A 2,199-nucleotide genomic window follows, 5' to 3' on the forward strand; every position below is an offset into this window, starting at 1 on the left:
CAGTCAATTGGATTTAGCTCCAGGATACTAGGTGCAAAGTATGAAGAGGCAAGTGAATCACAATGTGATGATGTTATCTTAGTTATTAAGGGAGGTGATATATAATATTTGTCTTTTAAAAAATTTTTTTGAAATAATGTTCTAATTGAGATTTCCCAATTGTAAGAATCTGTGTTTCCAAATCTTGTTATATTTGACCTGCTTCTCCTACCTTCTGTTTCGCTTCTAGGCCAGGGGCATGCCTGGTGGTTTCTGGCCCGGGTCTCATCCACGCCTTGGGTGGCATGGCAAACGCAAACATGAACTGCTGGTAATCATATCCTCATTTTTTAAAGCCTTCTCTGAGAACTGTCGCTAACCTGACTGAGCAACCCCTGGCCTGAAGTGGGAGGGGCTTAGTGCAGGCGACAACGTAGAGGTGGAGCAAGCCCTGGCCTGAAGTGGGAGGGGCTTAGTGCAGGCGACAGCATAGAGGTAGAGCAAGCCCTGGCCTGAAGTGGGAGGGGCTTAGTGCAGGCGACAGCATAGAGGTCCTCATCCTGTTGAGCAGGTTTCATGCTTCATCTTAACGGATGCAGATTTTTGGAGATAATTCAAACACTGTTTTCTGGGGCCAAGTGCAGAGAAACAAAGTTCTTAGGAAGAAAGATATCAATGTTGATAGCAGCCTTTTTGCCTGACATACTTGTCAAGTTTCTGGAATCGTGGGCTGTACAAGTCCAAGATCTCTCGGAGGTTTCCCTGCCCTGTATGTTATAGGTGAAGCCCTGAGGCTCAAGGAGATGAAATGATATTTGGACAATATTGCTGATTCTTTTTCTTCATAAAGTAATTGTATATACGTAATAAAAAATAAAATTCTAGGTATTTTGAATATGTATATTAATCTTTAATACATATGAAAAAATATTTTTAAGTTGTTCTTTGGAAATAGAGGAGCCCTGGTGGCGTAGTGGCAGTTGGGTTGAGATCCCAAAGGTAAGTGGTTCAAAATCACCAGCTGTTTCATGGAAGACAGATGGGGTTTCTACTCCTGTAAAGAATTGCAGTCTCGGACAGTCACAGGAGCAGTTCTGCCCCGTCCTTCGGGGTTGATATGAGTTGGCATCAACTAGATGGCAATGTGTGGGGGTTTTTTGGTTTGTTTTTGTTTTATTTGGAAAGAATCTCAATCTTACAAACAAGCTGCAAGGATAAGAACACATAACACAAAGAGCACTTCGTGTGCACTTGTACTTCCTGTTACAGTCTCTTCTCATTTGCTTTATCTTGTGTTCATTTTGGATAGAGGGCTACATAATAAGGCAGGTAGACGTGTAGGTAGATCAGCTCAACCAGACACACCGCTGTCAAGTCGAGTCAGGCTCCTAGTAACCCGACAGGACAGAGTAGGAAACCTCATACGGTTTCCAAGGCGCTGATCTTGTCCGGAGCCAATGGCCACAGCTTTCTCCCTGGAAGCTACTGGTGGATTTGAACTGCTGTCCTCGCAGTTGCTTTTAGCAACTGTGCTCTCTGGACGCCTACATAGATCATATCCACATGTAATCTTTCTTCCGAACCATTTAAGAATAGGAGCGCTCTACCCCTTAACATTTCAGTATGTCTTTCCTAGAAACAGAGGTTCTCTCCACAGTCGTTAGGGACTTCAGGGAAATTTGACACTGCTGCAGTTATGTAGATCTAATCAGCCATTTATGTTCTCATGTTACCTGGTAACATTCCTTATGTTCATTTTTCTCTAGTACAAGATCTAGTCATGAGTCATTCACTGCATGTGATTGTCACGTTTCTTTAGCTTCCTTAAATTTGGAACATTTGTGGTACTTATATTTCTTTAGGGCCATTTTCTAAATCATTGGCTACTGTATTTTATCTGTTGTTCTCAATTGTCTTGGAATAAATGATGTATAATGCTTTGGGGTAAGCATAAATTTCTTTTATTGCATCATTTTGTTATTTAATTATGCTTCTTCAAGAGACTTCTATTAAAGAAATTCTGGGAGACAGCACATAAAAAATAAAATTGTAATACTTGCATTCACTGAACTGGAGAAAATTCATTTTAGAATGTTGAGAGAGAAACACATATTTTCCCAAACCATGCTTTTGTTTGTTTGTTTTAATTTAAATGTACATACTCATTTTGATTAATTTCTGGAATATTACTTTTTCTCTTATTGCCATGTAGATTCACTT

The 2,199-nt window shown here is 40.3% G+C and overlaps 1 protein-coding gene across 1 annotated transcript in view; it reads left to right on the forward strand.

Moving 5' to 3' along the window:
- Positions 1-2,199, forward strand: part of HACL1 (2-hydroxyacyl-CoA lyase 1) — a 55,252-nt gene that overhangs the window by 11,677 nt on the left and 41,376 nt on the right. The window contains exon 4 of the mRNA XM_004704009.2: positions 230-310. Within this exon, the coding sequence (XP_004704066.1) occupies positions 230-310 (81 nt within the window). The remainder of the gene's footprint in view (positions 1-229; positions 311-2,199) is intronic.

This window comes from Echinops telfairi, unplaced genomic scaffold (assembly GCF_000313985.2).
Source record: "Echinops telfairi isolate 266 unplaced genomic scaffold, ASM31398v2 ScPeMD7_7420;HRSCAF=8458, whole genome shotgun sequence".
Taxonomy (NCBI): Eukaryota; Metazoa; Chordata; class Mammalia; order Afrosoricida; family Tenrecidae; genus Echinops; species Echinops telfairi.